This window comes from Saccopteryx leptura, chromosome X (assembly GCF_036850995.1).
Source record: "Saccopteryx leptura isolate mSacLep1 chromosome X, mSacLep1_pri_phased_curated, whole genome shotgun sequence".
Taxonomy (NCBI): domain Eukaryota; kingdom Metazoa; phylum Chordata; class Mammalia; order Chiroptera; family Emballonuridae; genus Saccopteryx; species Saccopteryx leptura.
This window is the reverse complement of record NC_089516.1, coordinates 63,836,751-63,858,165: the sequence shown is the minus strand read 5'-3', so window position 1 is coordinate 63,858,165 and position 21,415 is coordinate 63,836,751. Positions and strand designations below refer to the sequence as shown.

Sequence of the window (21,415 nt, the reverse complement as noted above, 5' to 3'; positions counted from 1 at the left end):
AACGCCCAAAGTTAAGTCTTCTTCCATCACTATTTATCCCCCCTTTACCCTCTTCTCTGTCCCAGTTCCCCAACCTTCTTTTCCTTTTGCTAAACCTTAATATACTTTTAATTTGTCCTCTCATTCTAAACTTTTTGAAAATGGAATAAAATACTATTAATAGTGGCTCCTTTTTGTCATGATAAATTTTCAACTGTTTACTCTGTTCATTTTTGTCTTATTCCCAATCTCCCCAGCCTCATTTGGGGATAGGGGCATCAGAAAAAGAAAGCAGCAAGGCTATTTCTTTTTTCAGGGATTACCACTAAAATTATAATATAAATTCTATTTAATTTAATCCTAAAAGGTGCCTTATATTTTGAGGAGTTCATTTCCCCCTGAAAAATGGGAACTCACTTGAGACAGTATAGAGTTATTTAACAAACTTTGAAGCCATATCTGGGTTGGAATACAAAGTCTGTCACTTGCTGGCTTTGTAGCCTTAGGCAAGTTACTTTGCTGAGCCTCAGTTATTATATGAAAAATAGAAATGATGATGTTAGTATTTAACTAATGTTGTAAAGATCAAATAAAAGAGCATATTGTCATATACTTATTAGTTTCCCAATGAAGTTTGTGGTTGCTGTTGACCATTGTACTTAGTGTATCTCAGTTTCATCCTAATTGTTTATCCAGTTTAATTTATTCACCAGCTTTCATTTTTTAATTGTTATTGCTAGTTTTACATTCTTCATCTGAGTAATGGTTATCCTCCGGTCCCACTAATAATTTGTCTTCTTGGTTTTGGACCTTTTATGTCTCTCTTGGTGTATAATGACAAATCATTCCATATAATAATAAGCAGATAGTAATAGTCCAAGGCTAATTAACATTGAAAATATGTGGCCATATAACTTTTTAGGAATACAGAGAGCCCTTTGGTGTGAGATTTTGGCCTTACTCTCTAGTATGTTCTACTTTCTTATCCTGATCACTTAGAATATTGAACCAGCAGTTCAGCCCTAGCCAGATGGCTTAGTTGGTTAAAGCATCGTCCCAAAGCACGGAAGTTGCTGGTTCAATTCCCTATCTGGGCACATACAGGAACAGATCCATGTTCCTTTCTCTCTTTCTCTTTCCCTTCCTTCTTCTCTTTGTAAAATCAATAAATAAAATTTTTTTAATTGAAGCAGCAGTCAGAGTTAGACTTGTTTCATATGAATTAATCATAAATGTGTTCTTCAGATTCAAGAAATTGGTATGAAAAAGATCTCTTGAATAGTGTGTTTGTGGGAAGATAGCAAATTAAAGAGAATTTGAATTAAAACATTTTCTTTTTGTTTTGTTTTGTTTTTATTTCTGAAGCTGGAAACGGGGAGAGACAGTCAGACAGACTCCCGCATGCGCCGACGGAGATCCACCCGGCACGCCCACCAGGGGGCGACGCTCTGCCCACCAGGGGGCGATGCTCTGCCCCTCCGGGGCATCGCTCTGTTGCGACCAGAGCCACTCCAGCGCCTGGGGCAGAGGCCAAGGAGCCTTCCCCAGCGCCCGGGCCATCTTTGCTCCAATGGAGCCTCACTGCGGGAGGGGAAGAGAGAGACAGAGAGGAAGGAGGGGGGGAGAAGCAGATGGGTGCTTCTCCTGTGTGCCCTGGCCGGGAATCAAACCCGGGACTTCTGCACGCCAGGCTGACGCTCTACCACTGAGCCAACCGGCCAGGGCTTCAAACATTTTCATTGATAGCCTGTAGTATGTGCCTTGACCCAGCAAGACTAGGGTTTTGAACTGGTGACCTCAGCATTCCAGATCAGTGCTGTATCCACTGTGCCATCACAGGCCTAAACCATTTTCAATGGAAAATTTGTTCTTTATGTTTCCTTTGGTGCTATTTGCATGTGTTTTCTGGGCAGTTACATCCAGCTTTTATTACTGGTTTAGTTTTTTAATTTGAATTACAAATTCAAGAAATTCTAGAAAAACGAATAATTGAAAAATGTGTGTCATAGAAAAGAGTTCGAAGCATAAGAATTATCCATATTTGAAATAAGCCTATTGTATGTACTCAAGGAATTCAGAATATTTTTTACACCTCTTTATTTCTCTCCAAGCCTTCTAAAACTAAAAACTCCACCAGCCCAAAAGTAGTTTTTTTTAAACTAGAGAAGTAAGAATTTCAAGCTGTTTTAGTATGCTTGCACACAACTTAAATGATGTAGACATGAGTTGCTCTTAAAGACATCGTTTTTTCAAGTGAACATTTTTTTAGCACATACCATAATGATTAGATATTTTATTCTAGTTTGCATTATTTAAATTGATACAAATGATAATGTGATGCTTTTCTTGGTTTACTGTTTGGTAATTTTTAAAAAAGGAGAAAACACACCGAAAAGAATTCTGAAAGTCTTATTTTTTTTTTATCATATGGTAGTAGCATTAGCTTTATTCATTTTATCTTTAATGAGATTATTTTTTTCTCCAGTAGGCACTGTTTCATTTGTATAGGTTATTTTGGATTATCAAAATGCTTCTCTGCCCTGGCCAGTTGGCTCAGTGGTGAAGCGTTGGCCTGGCGTGCAGGGGTCCCGGGTTCGATTTCCGGCCAGGGCACACAAGAGAAGCGCCCATCTCCTTCTCCACCCCTCCCCCTCTCCTTCCTCTCTGTCTCTTCCCCTCCCGCAGTGAGGCTCCATTGGAGCAAAGATGGCCCGGGCGCTGGGGATGGCTCCTTGGCCTCTGCCCCAGGCACTGGAGTGGCTCTGGTCGCGGCGGAGCATCGCCCCCTGGTGGGCACAGCGTCGCTCCCTGGTGGGCGTGCCGGGTGGATCCCAGTCAGCGCATGCGGGAGTCTGTCTGACTGTCTCTCCCGTTTCCAGCTTTAGAAAAATAAAAAAATGCTTCTCTGATAACTGGAAGGAAGAAGTAAGAAGAATTTACATAAACCAGGAAAAAAAAACTAAAAGAAAAAAGTCTGAATCGTGAATTTAGCAGCCTTTGTGTAAAAATTGAAAAATGCAATAGCTAAAGTAAAAAAATAATTTTACCTTTTACAAAATCTGTCTTTCAGCATGAATGGGATTATAAATAGCTTTTATGCCTCAACTAAGCAAAATTGCAATAGAGTGCATTCTGAAAACCCAAAAAACATTATGACAAGTTCTATGGCTCAATATTGATTCTGTGTTTGTTATGTATTAATGCTTCAAATATAAATTAAAAGATAATTTTTAGATTAAGTGCAGAAAACATTGTTCCCATCCTTTTACTAAAGATAAGTCCTGTCACCTTAGGACATACCAGAAAGGTGTATACACACAGATTCTATTCTCTGGAAAATGAAAGATCCTTGGAATTTTAGAAAAGAAATAAAAGCTTCTGATCCTCAGCTGGAAACAATTAAGTGATGCCTGACCTGTGCTGGCGCAGTGGATAAAGCGTCAACCTGGAAATGCTGAGGTCGCCGGTTCGAAACCCTGGGCTTGCCTGGTCAAGGCACATATGGGAGTTGATGCTTCCAGCTCCTCCCCCCTTCTCTCTCTCTGTCTCTTTCTCCCTCTCTGTCTCTCTTTCTCCCTAAAAAAAAAAAGAAAAAAGAAACAATTAAGTGGTGTTACGGGAAGATTAGTGTGCAGTGTTGGGAATCATAAACTAAAATCAACCTTTACTTTTGTAATCCAGTATGACAAGTGATTGATAAGGTTGTGTCTCCATGATTGAAGGAGGCAAATCAGTCCTGCTGGGTTTTGCTTAAATTTTCTTCTGTTTGTTTTTTGTATGTTGTTATAAAATATCATGACCCTTTCTCCACCTTTATAATGTGGCTTTATTTTTCTTTCTAAGAATGTCAAAAAGAATTAAATGTTACTTTACATCCCACTGCTTGGCTAGGAAGTAAAGAATATCCATGTAACATTCATTACTAGAGATAATTATATGGAAATAAAGGAGTAATATTTTATTAACTCTGATTCTACACAGTTAACTAAACACTTTTTTCACATTATTTAAAATTAATAGTTAACCAGTTCTCATTTCTTATACCTTTATCTCTGTTTTATGATTCTTACTATGTTGTATACCTGAAACTAATATATAGTATGCCAACTATATTAATTTTTTTAAAAATCTGAATTCTCACTTTTAGTAACGTAAATATTCTAGTTTTTTTTAATTTGTCTATGGTAATAGAGTACAAATTGAGACTAGTAAGTGTTAAAAGGGAAACGTATTGGCAGTAAAGAAGGAAAATCATCACATTTTAAAAATTGTTTTAATTCATTTCCAGAAGTAAGTAGTAAAAGACAAACTTTAAAACAAATTTTATATACCTTACATAAAAAATTTACTTTTTTAAATAAAAAAGTTTTATTTTATTTTATTTTTTTAATTTATTCATTTTAGAGAGGAGAGAGAGAGAGAGAGAAAGGGGGAGAGCAAGAAGCATCAATTCCCATATGTGCCTTGACCAGGCAAGTCCAGGGGGTTTTTTTGTTTTGTTTTTGTTTGTTTTGTTTGGTTTTTTTTGTATTTTTCTGAAGCTGGAAACGGGGAGAGACAGTCAGACAGACTCCCGCATGCGCCCGACCAGGATCCACCCGGCACGCCCACCAGGGGCGACGCTCTGCCCACCAGGGGGCGATGCTCTGCCCCTCCGGGGCGTCACTCTGCCGCGACCAGAGCCACTCTAGCGCCTGGGGCAGAGGCCAAGGAGCCATCCCCAGCGCCCGGGCCATCTTTGCTCCAATGGAGCCTTGGCTGCGGGAGGGGAAGAGAGAGACAGAAAGGAAGGAGGGGGGGGTGGAGAAGCAAATGGGCGCTTGTCCTCTGTGCCCTGGCCGGGAATTGAACCCGGTTCTCCCGCACGCCAGGCCGACGCTCTACCGCTGAGCCAACCGGCCAGGGCCAAATCCAGGGTTTTGAACCAGTGACCTCAGCGTTCAAAAATTTAAAGTCTAATTACAAGCACTTGAATTTGTAAATGGAAATGAGGCAGGATAATAAGAAGCTAAGAAAATTTTTTGGCTAATGGAATGGGGAAACAGATAGATGATTCAAACTGGCCCTGACTCTCCTGCTTCCTCCCTTGCCCATCCACTCTTCCCTTTAGCATTAAGCTCCCAGGATAATAAGGATCTGATCAGCATCAAATAATCTTAGGAACAAAGCCTTGAGTCTGTTGATCACAGAGACAGTTTTGGTCAAAGTAGAGATAACATCGAGGCCTCAGTGTGTTCAGCTCCAGACCCAGAAAAGCAGCAAAACCAGAAATGATGCCATGGCTGACATCAGGACCAGATGAAATAACCAGTGACCCTCTACCCTGTAGCTGAACAATCAGTAGAGACCAGGACTCTGACACTATATGTCCATTTTGATGAATCAGCATATTAAAAGACACTTGAAAAGTTGATAACTGTTCTGTTGAGACCCTCCCCTGTGACTTTTCCTAAAATTTCTACCTTCAGAAAACAGATAAAATCCCTTAAGACAAAAGACCTAGCACATACTCTCCCTGGAGCACACCCATGCCTTTCCTCTCCCCTTTCACCCCTCATGTATCTTTGCTTTCTTCCTTCTAAGATCTAAAGGTTTCCAGGACACTTGCAACCAGGGGAGCAACAGGCAGCAGCACCTCATACTGGGCTAACCCCTTGAACTTGTCACCAAAGACCCTTTTTGCTTCTAATTTATTTCATGAGTCCGCACTGACTAACTGGCTTACTTCTTCTGCCTCTGTGACTTTCTAAAAGGCTAAGGCCGCTCTCTGAGGAGACCACTGAAATCTTCTCCTTGAGTGTACATTCATTTTGTATGCTAAATAAACTTCCTCTTTTGCAAGAGTTCTTGGATCTGAATTCTTTCTTTGACAAACTCAAGAACTGAGAGCCAACATCACTGGTAACAGAAAGATTTAATTTTATGATTTACATGTGTTTATGTCAAAATTTGCCATGTTTTTAAAATGTGTTAGTGTTTCTAGATACACAATTTATAAAGAATTGATATTTTTTTATAATGGATCGTGATAACAATCGTCTCTGTGAATATAGTATTGTTTTATTTTATTTTATTTTATTTTGTGGCAGAGACAGAGAGAGTAAGACAAGAGAGAGTCAGAGAGAGGGACAGACAGGAAGGGAGAGAGATGAGAAACATCAATTCTTCGTTGTGACACCTTAGTTGTTCATTGATTGCTTTCTCATATGTGCCTTGACCGTGGGGCTACAGCAGACTGAGTGACTCCTTGCTCAAGCCAGCAACCTTGGGCTCAAGCTTGTGAGCCTTGCTCACACCAGATGAGCCCACGCTCAAGCTGGAGACCTCGGGGTCCCAAACCCAGGTCCTCCGCGTCCCAGTCCAATGCTCTAGCCACTGTGCCACCACCTGGTCAGGCGAAAATAATATTATATTACAGATTAGAGCTAGATATGTTGGTATATTTTCATTATTTAATTTCTGTTTAGTTGCTCAAGGGTTCTCTAAGGAAAAGAAGTTGAATATCATTGTTTGAGAGGTAAATCTTAAGGTAACAACTTGGTACCTTGTTTAAAAAAAATCTTTGGGTAACATCTTGCTTCCTGGCATGTCATCAGTTTGGTTCAAATAAATTCAAACTCTTATAAAAATTGCTTTAAAATAAAAATAAAATAAAAATTAATCATCTTTTGTTCTGAAGAATTGAAGAACTGAAGATTATTGAATTTTAATTCAGAATGTAGATTATTCTTTTCTTTATAATTAAATGTGTAGCAAAACTGTTTGAGACTTCATGGAAAAGAGCTTTTCTTTTCTTTCTCCAAATCTAGCCAGAGAGATGATTCACTGACTTCCTTTTTCAAAACATTATAGTCAAGAGGCCTTTTTAAGGCCTAATTTTCATTCCCTGTGAGGTATATAAACAAAGATTATTATTCTCATTTTATATAGTTGGGAAACTAAAACTCAGAGATATTAAATGAATTTGCTTAGGATTTGTTATAGCTAATAAGTTATTATAATTCAGATCTAATTATTCAGGCTAATGTGTTTAGCCTGTTACTGTTTAATATTTTTAGTTATAAGTCATGGTTCTCTAAATTTATTTTTATATTTACCTTGCAAATTTAGTCATTTAATTGGGATTCTTTTTACTCACTGTCTTTAGGTCATATTGCCAGCTAACTGGATGGAGAACAAAATTGGTTTAATTTCCTCATGTAAATACAGCTTTGGGCCTCATAATTTTACAACTGTTGTTAGTTTACATATTAAGAAGAAAACCAGCCTGACCAGTGGTGGCGCAGTGGATAGAGTGTTGGACTGGGATGCGAAGGACCCAGGTTTGAGACCCTGAGGTCGCCAGCTTGAGCACGGGCTCATCTGGTTTGAGCAAAGCTCACCAGCTTGGACCCAAGGTCACTGGCTTGAGTAAGGCATTACTCAGTCTGCTGTAGCCCCGGGGTCAAGGCACATATGAGAAAGCAATCAATGAACAAGTAAGGTGTCGCAACAAAAAACTAATGATTGATGCTTCTCATCTCTCTCCATTCCTATCTGTCCCTATCTATCCATCTCTCTGACTCTCTCTCTCTGTCTCTGTAAATAAAAAAAAAAAAGAAGAAAACCAAATTTATGGGTTGAGCAATTAACCTTATTGGGTGGCATGAATGATTCTAATAAAGTTAATATATAATTACTTAATGTTTTAATCATGATAGTGCTGAGTTCTGTGGCCATATATCCTTCTTACATCTGCTAATAGGTATATGTTATGTAGTGTTGATTAAAAGACAAAAATGTAATAAATTGATTCTTGTTAATTTTTGCTTAGAAGAATTGTAAAGCTCTATACTTTTTATACTAAACATACTAATCGACATTTCATTTTATAGCAGCTTCTTCATAATAGTTTCATAAGTTTTGCTTGCAAAGCTGGATATTGAATATTTTTCCCCTTAAATTTTACAGTCTGACAGCTTTCTAAATCAAAGTAATAGTTCTCTGATTCATAAATATGATTTCACTGAAATCAGACTATCTTTAGTATATCTTGAAATTGTAGAATTTTCAGTATAAATCTAATTAAGCCTCTCATGCTCTTGTACAAGCTGTCACTTCCAGGAATGGAGGTAGTAATTAAAAATACTAAATTTGTATAATGACCCTTCAATTTTCAAAATTTACAGCAATCTTGAGTCCCATTTTATACTAAATACTAAGACCAGTTCTTAAATGTAGTTACCTTACAGTCTTTTGTTAGTGTAGCTTTTATTTGCAAACAGTCGAAACAATAGCAAGTGATAAAATGATGTTGCTAATTTGTCAGGGAGAAAATGTTTGAGAATTGTCTTTTAAAAACTAATCAAAGGCCTGACCAGGTGGTGGCTCAATGGATAGAGCTTTGGCCTGAGGCACTGAGAACCCAGGTTCAAAACCCCAAGGTCACTGGCTTGAGCATAGGATCATAGACATGACCCCATGGTTGCTGGCTTGAGCCCAAAGATGGCTGGCTTGAAGCCCAAGGTCGCTGGCTTGAGCAAGGAATTACTAGCTCAGCCGGAACCCCCCATCCAAGGCACATATGGGAAAGCAATCAATGAACAACTAAGAGCCACAACTATGAGTTGATGCTTCTCATCTCTCTCAATTCCTGTCTGTCTGTCCCTGTCTTTCTCTCTAAAAAAGAAAAGTAATCAAGGAATATTGCCAAGGTCTCATTTTAATTCCATTTCCTCTAGTATGTAAGTTCATATTTTTATGTTATATTTCTAATCTTCCTCAACTTCTGGTCAGTGACTGGAAACTATAAATATTATTTCTCTAATATTGAGAATATTTAGTAAGAAAACTACTTAATGAGTATCCTTTACTACCAATTTTATTACTAGTAATTTTCAAAGATTTTTTTGAATATCAGAATAAGTTCTGTAAACATGAAATTATATTGGTTTTGCTTTCTAATGTCATCCAGGAATACGTGATACATATTTCTTGTGGAAGGTAGGAAAAAAATATATTTAAACATGTAATTCTTTAAAGTACTTGTAATAAAACAAACATTTTCTTTAGGTGTATAGATAAACACTAGATAGTTGCCCACAAACTGTTAAAGATTGTGCCCTTGTTGTAGGTTGCCCCAGAAGAATTTAAGACAAGCATTGGCCGTGTGAATGCATGCTTGAAAAAGACTCTTCCAGTCAATGTGAAATGGCTGCTGTGTGGTTGTCTCTGCTGTTGTTGCACACTGGGTTGCAGCTTGTGGCCTGTTATTTGTCTCAACAAAAGGGTAAGTAACTATTTTATTGTATAATAAGAACTAATATTTATTGAGCACTTGCTTTGTGCCAAGTATGTTGCATGATTTATTTATTTCTCATAACAATCTTACTCATTCTAAAGATAAACTCAGGGACAGAGAGATTAAGTCATTTGTCCAAAGTTTATCAACACTTTATAACTTAATATGACTTTCCATCACTTTAAATAAATGCATTATTAGTAGAGTAATTAAATAAATAAATCTACTTATTCTTTTTATAAAACCCAAATCTGTGATTTAAAGTATTTCCAAGCTACATGTATACAGGAGAGATTCTTCTGATATGAAGAAATGCAGAAGTGAGAGCAAACTACAATGTTTGTGGGAGGCTGCAGTGCTGCTGAGTTTTGAACATGTTGAAACAATATTTTAACATGACATTACTAGTTAAGTCACTAATTTAAGACTATTATCTCAATCTCACTTTCTTTAAAATGTTATTACAGTCTATGAATGTTTTTCCCCCCCAGTGGAAAGATATCTTTAAACTTTTTAATTGACACCAATGAGGAAAATTAATTCATTTTACCTGAATTTCTTTTCCTTGTACTACATTAATGATTTCAATTAAACTTATAAATAATAATTAACCTGAACCATATTCAAAATCACAGCCCTTTCTGGTTGTATAACTAGTGGTGCAGTTGTTTCATAAAGACCAAAAAGTTTTGAAGAAATACTCAATTTCTCCTTCTCATCTTTCTCCTGTTCTCCTTACTGTCTACTTTAAAAAAAACAAAACAGGCCCTGGCCGGTCGACCTGGCGTGCGGGGGACCCGGGTTCGATTCCCGGCCAGGGCACATAGGAGAAGCGCCCATTTGATTCTCCACCCCCACCCCCTCCTTCCTCTCTGTCTCTCTCTTCCCCTCCCGCAGCCAAGGCTCCATTGGAGCAAAGATGGCCCGGGCGCTGGGGATGGCTCCTTGGCCTCTGCCCCAGGCGCTAAAGTGGCTCTGGTCGCAGCAGAGCGACGCCCCGGAGGGGCAGAGCATCGCCCCCTGGTGGGCAGAGCGTCGCCCCTGGTGGGCGTGCTGGGTGGATCCCGGTCGGGCGCATGCGGGAGTCTGTCTGACTGTCTCTCCCTATTTCCAGCTTCAGAAAAATACAAAAAAAAAAAACAAAAAAAACAAGGCCTGACCTGTGGTGGTGCAGTGGATAAAGCATCGACCTGGAAATGCTGAGGTTGCCGGTTCGAAACCCTGGGCTTGCCGGGTCAAAGCACATATGGGAGTTGATGCTTCCAGCTCCTCCCCCCTTCTCTCTCTCCGTCTCTCCTCTCTCTCTGTCTCTCCCTCTCCTGTCTAAAATGAATAAATAAAAAATAAAGAAAAAAATTTAAAAAAAAACAAATAATAAAATACTGCCACCCCTATGACTTTTTGAATAGAAAAGTTAAACATTGTATTGATTCCCTTGGTAACTATCGGTAGGTCAGAGACTTACTTTCAATAGAGCTGAGCCTGACCTGGGGTGGCACAGTGGATAAAGCATCAACCTGGAACGCTGAGGTCGCCATTTCCAAACCCTGGGCTTGTCTGGTCAAGGCACATACGAGAGTTGATGCTTCTCACTCCTCCCCACTTCCCTGTCTCTCTCTTTCTCTCTTCTCCTCTCTCTAAAATAAATAAATAAATAAAATCTTTAAAAAAGACATTATTAAATGGAGCTTAGCTTATTATTTATTAAAGCATGTACAGTATTCTCAAATGACTTTCTGTAAGTTAAAAATGACAGCAAATTTATTTCACTAATTGTCATATCTTTCTAAAAGTTACAAATCAGTAAGTCCTATCCATCCCCATTATTTTTAAAGCCTCAGTGTACATTAATTTTTTAAGACTTCTTAAATTTATTTTAGAGAGAAGAGAGAGAGAGAGAAGGGGGGGCAGAGCAGGAAGCATTCACTCTCCTATGTGCCTTGACCAGGCAAGCCCAGGGTTTTGAACTGGTGACCTCAGAATTCCAGGTCGATGCTTTATCCACTGCATCACCACAGGTCAGGCTTCAATGTGCACTAATTATATTTGGATTTTTCATCACACAAATACAATTTCAATTTCTTCAGTAAGAACAGATTTTATTTCATTTTATTATTATTTAATGTCTTTATTCTGGTGGACTGTTTACTCTTTGCTTATTTATTAACACCTTCACCAAAGGCCTTGAAATAAAGAAAAGCAATTTTTTCATCATATAATTTTACTATGAGCACTTCTGATAGAATAATATTCAATGGAAAATTATATTGTTAATGATGCTGCAATTTCTCCCTATTCCCCATTAATTTGGTTAATGAAGAATTCACATTGAAATTGAGGTATCAGTATATTCTTAGATCACTAATCTGTCCATATTTTTAAAGATTTTATTTATTAATTTTACAGAGAGAGGAGAACAAGAAGTAGTTGTTTCACTGTAGCTATTTATTGGTTGCTTGTTGTGTGTGCCTTAATGTTCCAGGTTGGCGCTCTATCCACTGAGCCATCACAGGCCAGGTGCTAATCTGTTGATTTTTTTTTTAAAGATATTTTTTTATTTTATTTATTGATTTTTAGAGAGAGAGGAGTGAGAGAGAGAGAGAGAGAAGGGGGGAGGAGCTGGAAGCATCAACTCCCATATGTGCCTTGACCAGGCAAGCCCAAGGTTTCGAACCGGCAACCTCAATCTGTTGATTTTTTTTTTAAGTTTATATTTTCAAACTGTCATTCTATGGACCAGCCAACATTGTTTTTAAACCTTTGAATCAATTAAAAATTGGAATACTCAAAATAAAATTTGAAACATTCTAGCCTCTCTTCTAAAAATCTAATGATCTGGCAGTATTGGACCCACATGTCTGTATTTCAGCAATTGGCTCTACCTGAGTGGTAGCTGCTCCTTTTAATAGGTCATGTCGTCTCTGGCTCAGCACAGAATCATTGAGCATTTACATTATCTGCCTTACTTTGTATTCTTTATAGTTTTGGCCCTTGGTTTTGTACATGCTATGTTGTTAACACAGCAGACAATCAGTAAGCATATACTAGTAAACTTCTGCAAGATACTGTTTTTTCTGGAGCCTCAGTTTCCTTACCTACAAAATTGAGGTATTACTTTTAAGATTTTCGCTGCTTTTTCATCCAAATGGAGAAATAAAAATGAAAATACAACAATTTAAGAATCTTTATGCCTTCACTATTGCTTTATAATCTATAAACTAAGTTGTATAGATCAGTGATTTTCAACTGGGTGTGCCACAAGGGTTTTTAAAAGATGTGCTACCTGACTAGTCAGAGATACTGACCTCTTTCCCCTTAAATTGTCAAATAAAAAAAATAACAACCAACACAACAATAGTCTTCTGGTGTGAATGATTCAAAATTATATATATATATTCTTTTTTTAGTGAGGAACAGAGAGAGACAGGCAGACAGACAAGGACAGACAGACAGGAAGGTAGAGAGATGAGAAGCATCAGTTCTTCACTGCAGCAACTTAATTGTTCAGCGATTGCTTTCTCATATGTGCCCTGACTGGGGGACTACAGCAGAGCAAGTGACCCCTTGCACAAGCCAGCGACCATGAAGTTGTATCTATGATCCCACGCTCAAGCCAATGACCCAGTGCTCAAGCTGATGAGCCCACACTCAAGCTGGCGATCTCGGGGTTTCGAACCTGAGTACTCAGCATCCTAGGCCAGTGCTCTATTCACTGCGCCCCCGCCTGATCAGGCATACATATTTTTCTTGTAAGATCAGTAAAAAATAGATTTTTGGTTGTCACAGAATTTTAGCAATTAGTTCATGTGTGCCATAAGATGAAAAGATTGAAAATCTTTTATATAGGACTATAATAATTTAATTGGAAAGATGATTAGCATTCATATACCCTAAATCTCTTAACTTTTTTTAAACTTTTTTTAAAAATTTTATTTATTCATTTTAGAGAGGAGGGAGGGAGGGAGGGAGGGGGAGGGAGGGAGGGAGAGAGAGAGAGAGAAAGAGAGAAAGGGGGGAGGAGCAGGAAGCATTAAGTCCCATATATGCCTTGACCCAACAAGTGCAGGGTTTTGAACCAAAACCTGCGACCTCAGCATTTCCAGGTCGACGCTTTATCCACTGCGCCACCAGAGGTCAGGCTCTCTTAACTTTTTACAGGTGTAGAAACAGATCCAGAGCGGTGAAGTGACTTTACAAGTGTCACACAGTAAATGGCACAACCAGGAAAATAATCTCTTCTTACAGGCAGCAGGCCTGGCCAGATAACTCAGTTAGGAATAACTCAGTTGGTTAGAGCATCTTCCTGAAGCACAGAGGTTGCCTGGTCAGGGCACGTACAAGAACAGATTGATGTTCCTCTCTCTATCTCAAATAAATAAATAAGCATTAAAAAGAAAAAAACAGGCAGCAGGCCAGATAATTTGCCATTCTGCTCCAGCCAGCTCTAATGAGGTATCTAGCTTAGTCATGTCTGTTTCTCCACAAGTTAAAATGGAAATAATACTACTCTGCCCTGTCTTACAAGGTTGCTGTGTGAACTAGTGGTTGTAAAATGTATCCAAGAAAAGAACTTCTATATAAACAGTTTGAATTATGAATATGTTTTTTAGCTAGTATACTTACTGGACATTTTTTCTAGCCAATTAGGTGGAAGAAAAGAAATATACACCAGGGTGCCCTGAGCTACTCCTTAGTCTCTCTTAGCTGTGGTCAGATTCTATGGCTACATGATATATGAAATGAAGGTTTTTATTTACCTGTTTTTACATTTACCACTGAAATAACAATGATCTTATATTCAATTTTCAGGCCTCATCATACCACCATCCTTAAATTTGAAATAACTTTTAACCTTTCCTTTTTTACTATAATATTTGCTAAATTGAGAGTGATGTTCAGAGGTAAGGGACTATATTCTTTCAGTCTCAAAACATGAGTAGGTTTTATTCCTTTTCTTATGATTTCTGGTTTCATTCCATTATTATTGGAGAAAATAGTATAATTTTAATATCTTCAAATATCTTGAGGCTTGTTTAGTGACAAGTTTGTTGTTCTTTCTCAATATTACTGAGAATATACAGGTTTTTTGTGGTTCCATATAAATTTTTGGATTCTTTTTTTAAATTCCGGAAAATACACCATTGGTATTTTAGCAGAGGTTGTATTGAATCTATAGATTGTGTTGAATTTATAGTTTACTTTGGGTAATGTGGACATTTTAATGATGCTAATTCTTATCCATAAATACAATATATGCTTCTATTTATTTGTATCTTCTTTGATTTTTTTTAATGCCTTATAGTTTTTCAAGTAGTTATTTTACCTCCTTGGTTAAATTTACTCCTAGGTATTTTTTTTTGGTGCGATTGTAAATGGGATTATTTTCTCAGGTTCCCTTTCTGATATTTCATTATTGATGTATAGAAATGGGCCCTTGCAAGGTGTCTCAGTGGACAGAGTATTGACCTGGCACACTGAGGTCAAGGGATTGATTCCCAGTCAGGACACATATGAGAAGCAACCAATGAATGCACAACTAGATGGAAGAACAAGTTGGTGCTTCTTTCTCTGTCTCTCCTTCCACCCCAAATCAATGAAAAAAATATTTTAATGGAACTGATTTTTGTATATTTACTTTATATCCTGCTACTTTACTGAATTTATCAGTTCTAGTAGTTTTGTGGTAGAATCTTTAGGGTTTTCTATGTACAGTATCATGTCATCAGCAAATAAAGACAGTTTTACTTCTTTTCCAATTTGGATTCCTTTTATTTCTTCTTCTTGTCTGCTTGCTGTGGCTAGAACTTCCAGTACTATGGTGAATAAGAGTGGTGAAACTGGACATCACAGTCTTGTTCCTGATCTTAAAGAAAATGCCTTTAGCTTTTCTTTGTTCAGTATGACATTAGTTATGTGTTTGTCATAGATGGCCTTTATTATGTTGAGGTATGTTCCCTGTAATCCCACCTTGCTGAGAGTTTTTGGGGGTTTTTTTTTTTGTTTTTTTTTTTGTATTTTTCCGAAGCCAGAAATGGGGAGGCAGTCAGACAGACTCCCGCATGCTCCCGACCAGGATCCACCTGGCACGCCCACCAGGGGGCGTCGCTCTGTTGCGACCAGAGCCACTCTAGCGCCTGAGGCAGAGACCACAGAGCCATCCTTAGCGCCCGGGCCAACTTTGCTCCAATGGAGCCTGGGCTGCGGGAGGGGAAGAGAGAGACAAGGAGGAAGGAGAGGGGAGGGGTGGAGAAGCAGATGGGCGCTTCTCCTGTGTGCCCTGGCCGGGAATTGAACCCGGGACTCCTGCACGCCAGGCCGACACTCTACCACTGAGCCAACCGGCCAGGGCTTGCTGAGAGTTTTGATCATGAATGGGTGCTGGATTTTATCAAATGCTTTTTCTACAACTATTGAAATGATCATGTGTTTTTATCTTTCATTTTGTCTGTGTGATGTATTACATTCATTGATTTGTAGGTATTATACCAACTTTATATCTTTACAATAAATCCCACTTACTGGTGTATGATCTTTTTAATGTATTGCTGGATCCCATTTGCTAATATTCTTTTCAGGAAGTTTGCATTTATGTCCACGAAGGATATTGATGTGTGTGTGTGTGTGTGTGTGTGTGTGTGTGTGTGTATATTTTTTTTTTTTAAATCTTTGTCCAGTTTTGTAATCAGGATAACACTGACCTCATCAAATGAGCTTTGGAGACTTCCCTCCTCTTAAATTTTTGGAAATACTTTGAGAAGGATAGGTCTTAATTCTTTGAATGTTTGGTAAAATTCAGTCCAGGACTTTTGTTTGTTGAGTGTTTTGATTACTACTTTGATTTTGGGGGGGTTGTACTTATTCTGTTTAGACTTTTTATTTCTTCATAATTCAGTCTTGGAAAGTTCATCTTTCTAGGAATTTATCCATTTCTTCTAGATTTTCCAATCTATTCATATATAATATTTTCATAGTATTTAACTATAATACTTTGTATTTCTTGGTGTCCCTTGTCACTTTCACGCTTTCATTTCTGATTTTATTTATTTGGATACTATATCTTCTTTTATTTTATTTTATTTTTTTGCAATCAGAACAATTAAAAGTGTTTTATCGCCTGACCTGTGGTGGCGCAGTGGATAAAGCGTCGACCTGGAAATGCTGAGGTCGCTGGTTCGAAACCCTGGGCTTGCCTGGTCAAGGCACATATGGGAGTTGATGCTTCCAGCTCCTCCCCCTTCTCTCTCTCTGTCTCTTCTCTCTCTCTCTCTCTCTCTCTCTCTCTCTCTCTCTCTCTGTCTCTCCCTCTCCTCTCTAAAATGAATAAATAAAAAAATAAAAATTAAGTTAAAAAAAAGTGTTTTATCAAAAAAACAAATTAATACAACTAAGAAGTTGTGCATTATGTTAACTGTAGTTATCTTTATTTTGCAATGTTAATTTACTTTTTACTTTTGGAAATGTTTCTATAAGATTTGCTTTATTTTTTTAATTTTAGGAAAGTTTTTCTCTTTGCTTAATCCAAAACTTCATCATTTTAACCCAACCCCCCAACCTGCTTCCCTTCTGACAGTTGTCAGTCTTTTCTTCATATCTATGATTTATTTTTAATTGTCCACAATATTTTAAGTTGAATTTATTTGGGTGACACTGGTTAAAAAAATTATACAAGTTTCAGGTGCACACTTCTACAACACATCTTCTGTATACTATACTGTGTATTACACCCTCAAGTCATGTCTCAGTCCATCATCTTTTGAACCCCCTATAGCAGTGGTAGTCAACCTGGTCCCTACCGCCCACTAGTGGGCATTCCAGCTTTCATGGTGGGCAGTAGCGGAGAAACCAAAGCATAAATTAAAAGATAGATTTAACTATAGTAAGTTGTTCTATAAAGATTTATTCTGCCAAACTTAGCTAAAATCCAACATAACGTACTTGGTAAGTAATTATTATTATATGCTTTAACTTGCTGTAACTCTGCTTTATAAATTTTATAAAGTAAAGTTACTTCCCTACTTTATAAATCACCATTACTGTGGAACCGGTGGGCAGTTAGAAAATGTTACTACTAACAGAGATACAAAAGTGGGCGGTAAGTATAAAAAGGTTGACTACCCCTGCCCTATACCCTCCTCCACCTCCACCAACTTTAGCAATCACCACACTGTTTTCTGTGTCTGAGTTTTTCTCCTTTTTTCATCCTGTTTTGTTCAATTTCTCCACCCTTCTCCCAAAGCCACCCCCCGACAGCTGTCAGCCAGCTCTCTACTTATGAGTCTGTCTCTATTTAGCTTTTTACTTAATTTTGTTCAATAGATTCCACATATGACTGAAGTTAAATTCTCAAAAAAATATTAGCACTTCAGATCAAGCAATATATTAAAAAGATAATGCACCATGATCAAGCAGAATTTATTCTGAGGATGCAAAGTTGGTACAGTATCCACAAATAATAAACATAATATACCACATAAACAAAATGAAGGATAAAAATCACATAATCATATCCATAGGTGCAGAAAAGGCATTTGATGAAATCTAGCACTCATTAATGATAAAAACTCTCAGCAAAGTGAGAACACAGAGAATGTACCTCAACTTAATAAAGGCTGCATATGACAAACTCACAGCGAACATCATACTCAATGGGCAAAAACTAAAATCATTTTCCTTAAGATTGGGAACAAGACAGGGATGTCCTCTATCACCATTCTTACTCAATATAGTATTGGGAGTCCTAGCCACAGCAATCAGACAAGAAGAAGAAATACAAGGCATCCACATTAGAAAGGAGGAAGTAAAACTGCCATTATGTGCTGAAGACATGATATTGTATATAGAGAACCCTAAAGCTTCCACCAAAAAACTACTAGGACTGATAAATTAATTCAGTAAAGAGCAGAATACAAAACAAATATCCATAAATCAGCCATATTTTTATACTCAAATAATAAACTATCAGAAAGAGAAACTAAGAAATCAATCCCATTCACAATTGCTTCAAAATGAATAAAATACCTAAGAATAAATTTGACCAAGGATGTAAAAGACCTGTACTTGGAAAATTATTAGACACTGAAGATATAAATTGAAGAAGATAAAATAAGTGGAAACATATACCATGTTCATGGATAGGAAGAATTAACATCATTTAAAATATTCATACAACCCAAAGCAATCTGTACATTCAACACAATTCTTATTAAAATACCAATGGCATATTTTACAGACTTAGAAAAAATATTCCGCCTGACCTGTGGTGGCGCAGTGGATAAAGTGTCCACCTGGAAATGCTGAGGTCGCCGGTTCAAAACCCTGGGCTTGCCTGGTCAAGGCACATATGGGAGTTGATGCTTCCAGCTCCTCCCCCCTGTCTCTCTCTCCTCTCTCTCTCTCTGTCTCTCTCCTCTCTAAAATGAATAAATAAAATAAAAATTAAAAAAAAAAAAGAAAAAATATTCCAAATATTTATTAGGACAACAAAAGACACCAAATATCAACAGCAATCTTGATAAAGAAGAACAAAGTTGGAAGAATCACACTACCTGATATCAAAGTATACTACAAGGCCATAGTAATCAAAACAGCATAGTACTGGCATAAATACCAGGATACAGATAAATGGAACAGAACAGAGAGCCTTGAAATAAACCCATGCCTTTATAGTCAATTAATATTTAACAAGGAGGTCAAAATATACAATGTGGTAAAGACAATCTATTTAATAAATGGTTTTGGGAAAATTGGACAAATATGTGCAAAAAAATAATGATACTTAGACCACCTTTTTGCACCAAATAAAAGAATAAATTCAAAATGGATTAAATACTTAAATGTGAGACTCAAAACCATAAAACTCCTTGAAGAATACGAATGCAATAAAAAAAACTTTTTTTATATTGTGATTAAAGTTTTATCAATCTTTTTGTCTTTTCTTTTTTTAAAATTATTTTTATTTATTTATTCATTTTAGAGGGGGAGGAGAGAGAGAGAGAGAGAGAGAGAGAAGGAGGGGAGGAGCAGGAAGCTTCAACTCCCATATGTGCCTTGACTGGGCAAGCCCAGGGTTTTGAACCGGCAACCTCAGTATTCCAGGTCGACGCTTTTATCCACTGCGCCACCATAGGTCAGGCAATCTTTTTGTCTTTTCCAAGAGCCATTTCATGGTTTTATTGGTTTTTTGTCATTTTTGGACTCTATTATTTTTGTCCAGGTCTTTACTATTATCTTCCTTCTCCTTACTTTGGGCGTTGTTGTTTTTTTTCTAGTTTTTGTAGGTGTAAGCTTAGATTCTTTTTATCTCTTTTTAAGTGAGAAAAAGGGAGATAGTGAAACAGACTCCCAAATGCACCCAGACTGGGATACACCCAGAAACCTCCATCTGGGGCCAATGCTTGAATCAACAGAGTTATCCTCAGTGCCTGAGGCTTGCACACTGGGACCAACCGAGCCACCCTCAATGCCCAGGACATGTTTGAACCAATTGAGTCTCTGGCTACAGGAAGGGAAGAGGGAGAAAAAGGGGAGAAAGAGGGGGTGAGAAGCAGATCATCAATTCTCGTGTACCCTGACTGGGGATCAAACCCAAAACATCCATACTCCAGACCAATGCTCTGTCCACTGAGCTAACTGGCAGGGCCTAAGCTTAGATTGTTTTACATGAGATTTTTCTTGTTTCTGGAGGTAGGTAGGCCTCTAATGCTATGAATTTACCACCAAGGACTGCTTATGCTGTCTTTCATAGATTTTGAGTTATTATGATTCCATGTTTATTTCTATCAAGTTAGCTTTTAATTGTTTACTTGATCTCATTGTTAATTCATTAATTGTCTAGAAACATGTTATTTAACCTCCATATGTTTGTGTGTTTTTCAAGGGTTGTTTTTTTTTTTTTTTTAATGTAATTGGTTTATAGTTTCATACCTTTGAGGTAATAAAGGATGCTTAATATGATTTCAGTCTCCTTAAATTGAGACTTATTTTGTAAACTGACATGTGGTCCATCCTGGAGTATTTCGTATGCACTTGAAAAGATTGTATATTTTGCTGCTTTGGGTGCGTAAATGCTTTCAAGGGTTATGTTCTCTTGTTGAATTGATCCCTTTGTTATTATGTAATGTCCTTCTTTGCCTGCGCTTAAAATTTAACTTTTTACTTTCAATATTATTTTATTTTGGTTTCACATGTGGAGCATAGTGATTAGACAATCATATAAAGAATGAAATGTTCTCCCCTCCAAATATTTCCATTACCCAACTGACATCATACTTAGTTATCACAGTATGATTGTCTATATTCTTGTACTATACTTTACATACTCATAACTATATTATAACTGCTAACTTTTACTCCTTAATCCTTTCACATCTTTCTCTCAGTGTCTTAAAGCCCCTCCACCTGCCTCTAACAATCATCAGTCAACTCCCTGTGACTATGAGTCTGTTTCAATTATGTTTGTTTATTTTGTTTTTCCATTCCACATATAATTAAAATCATATGGTATTTCTCTTTATCTGACTGGCATATGTCACTGAGAATAATAACCTTCTAGGTTCATCATGTTGTGGCAAATGGTGAAATTTAATACATTTTCATGACCAAGTAATATTTCATTGCATATATGTACCACTGTTTTTTTATCTACTCGTTTACTGAGGGACACTTTGGTTATTCACATGTATTGGTTATTGTAAATAATGTTGCAATGAACATACAGATGCATATATTTTTTCAAATTAGTGATTTGAGGTTTTGTTGGGTTTTTTTGTTTGTTTTTTGATAAATCCTCAGAATTGGAATCTTGGATCGTATGGTAGTTCCATTTTTAATTCTTTGAGGCAACTCCATATTGTGTTCTACATTGGTTGCACCAATCTGCATTTCCACCAACAGTTGATGAGTTCCCTTCTCCCCACAGCCTCGCCAACAATTGTTATTGATGGATTTATTGATGATAGCCATTCTAACAGGTGTGAGGTGATACCTTTTTGTGGTTTCATTTGCATTTTTCTGAAAATTAGTGACCATTGAGCATCAGTTCATATACCTCTTGGCCATCTGTATGTCCTCTTTGGAGAAATGTCTGTATAGATACTCTGATGATTTTTTTAAATTGGATTGTTTTGTTTTTTGGTGTTGAGTGGTATGAGTCCTTTA

At 37.4% G+C, this 21,415-nt stretch overlaps 1 protein-coding gene across 1 annotated transcript in view; it reads left to right on the top strand.

Annotated features, from left to right (window-relative positions):
- CHIC1 (cysteine rich hydrophobic domain 1) overlaps positions 1–21,415 on the top strand; it is a 71,715-nt gene that overhangs the window by 23,670 nt on the left and 26,630 nt on the right. The window contains exon 3 of the mRNA XM_066356189.1: positions 9,092–9,247. Coding sequence (XP_066212286.1) covers positions 9,092–9,247 — 156 coding nt within the window. The remainder of the gene's footprint in view (positions 1–9,091; positions 9,248–21,415) is intronic.